Source organism: Arachis ipaensis, chromosome B01 (genome assembly GCF_000816755.2).
Source record: "Arachis ipaensis cultivar K30076 chromosome B01, Araip1.1, whole genome shotgun sequence".
Taxonomy (NCBI): Eukaryota; Viridiplantae; Streptophyta; class Magnoliopsida; order Fabales; family Fabaceae; genus Arachis; species Arachis ipaensis.
In genome coordinates, this window is record NC_029785.2 from 83,961,704 (window position 1) to 83,962,835 (window position 1,132).

Here is a 1,132-nt window from a genome sequence, read left to right on the forward strand (position 1 = left end):
CATATCATGGCCAAAATAATCAACCTGCCCAACCTAATCCGAACCAACAATTTCAAGATCAATTAAACAGGATAGAAGGAATGCTTGCAAGCATGGGTCAAGACATAACCGAATTGAAAGCCTTTAAGGAAGAAGTAAATTCTAACTTGCAAAACCAAGGAGCTGCCATCCAGAAGCTAGAAAATCAAATTGGGTATTTGTATAAGCAAACCCCTGGGCCAAGCGTTTCTCATGCTGCCAAGGCTATTGCAAGGGAAGAATGTAAGGCCATAAACCTCAGAAGTGGAAAGAAGCTAAAGGAGATCTCAAGGGAAACCACAGAGGATGAAGCAAAGGAAAATGTGAGAGACAAGGAACAGGGACAATCTTTTACACCGTCTGCAACAAAAGAAAAAGAAAAAGAGGTCCTGAAGCCTTATACACCCAAAGCGCCATATCCTCAACGTTTGATGAAAAGTGAAAAGGATGGCCAATTCTCCAGATTTTTGGAGATTTTCAAGAAGCTTCAAATCAACATTCTGTTTGCTGAGGCAATAGAGCAAATGCCACTCTATGCAAAATTCTCAAAGGAATTAATGACCAAGAAGAGAAGCTGGAGAAATGAGGAAACTGTGTTGTTGACTGAAGAATGCAGTGCCATCATTCAACACAAATTGCCTCAGAAATTGAAGGATCCAGGCAGTTTCCAAATCTCCTGCATCATAGGAGAAGTCATGGTGGAGAAGGCCTTGTGTGACTTAGGGGCCAGTATCAATTTGATGTCTCTAACAATGATGAGAAGAATGAAGATTGAGGAAGCCAAACCAACAAGAATGGCCCTCCAATTGGCAGATCGAACTTTTAAATTCCCTCATGGGATAGTTGAGGATTTGTTGGTGAAAGTGGGAGATTTCATATTTCCTGCCGATTTTGTGGTGTTAGATATGGAGGAGGAAGCCAAAGCTTCGATAATCCTGGGAAGACCCTTCCTGGCTACTGCTGGGGCCATCATAGATGTCCAAAAGGGTGAACTCACTCTTAGACTGCATGATGAGCAATTGGTGTTTAACGTATTCAAGGCAATGAGCTATCCATCAGAATCACTAAAGGAATGCATGAGAGTGGATGTAGTGGACATTGCAGTACAAGAAAC

General features: G+C 42.0%; 1 protein-coding gene across 1 annotated transcript in view; it reads left to right on the plus strand.

Moving 5' to 3' along the window:
• LOC107608888 overlaps window positions 93-1,132 on the plus strand; it is a 2,935-nt gene continuing 1,895 nt past the window's right edge. Inside the window, exon 1 of the mRNA XM_016310655.1 lies at window positions 93-1,121. Coding sequence (XP_016166141.1) covers window positions 93-1,121 — 1,029 coding nt within the window. The remainder of the gene's footprint in view (window positions 1,122-1,132) is intronic.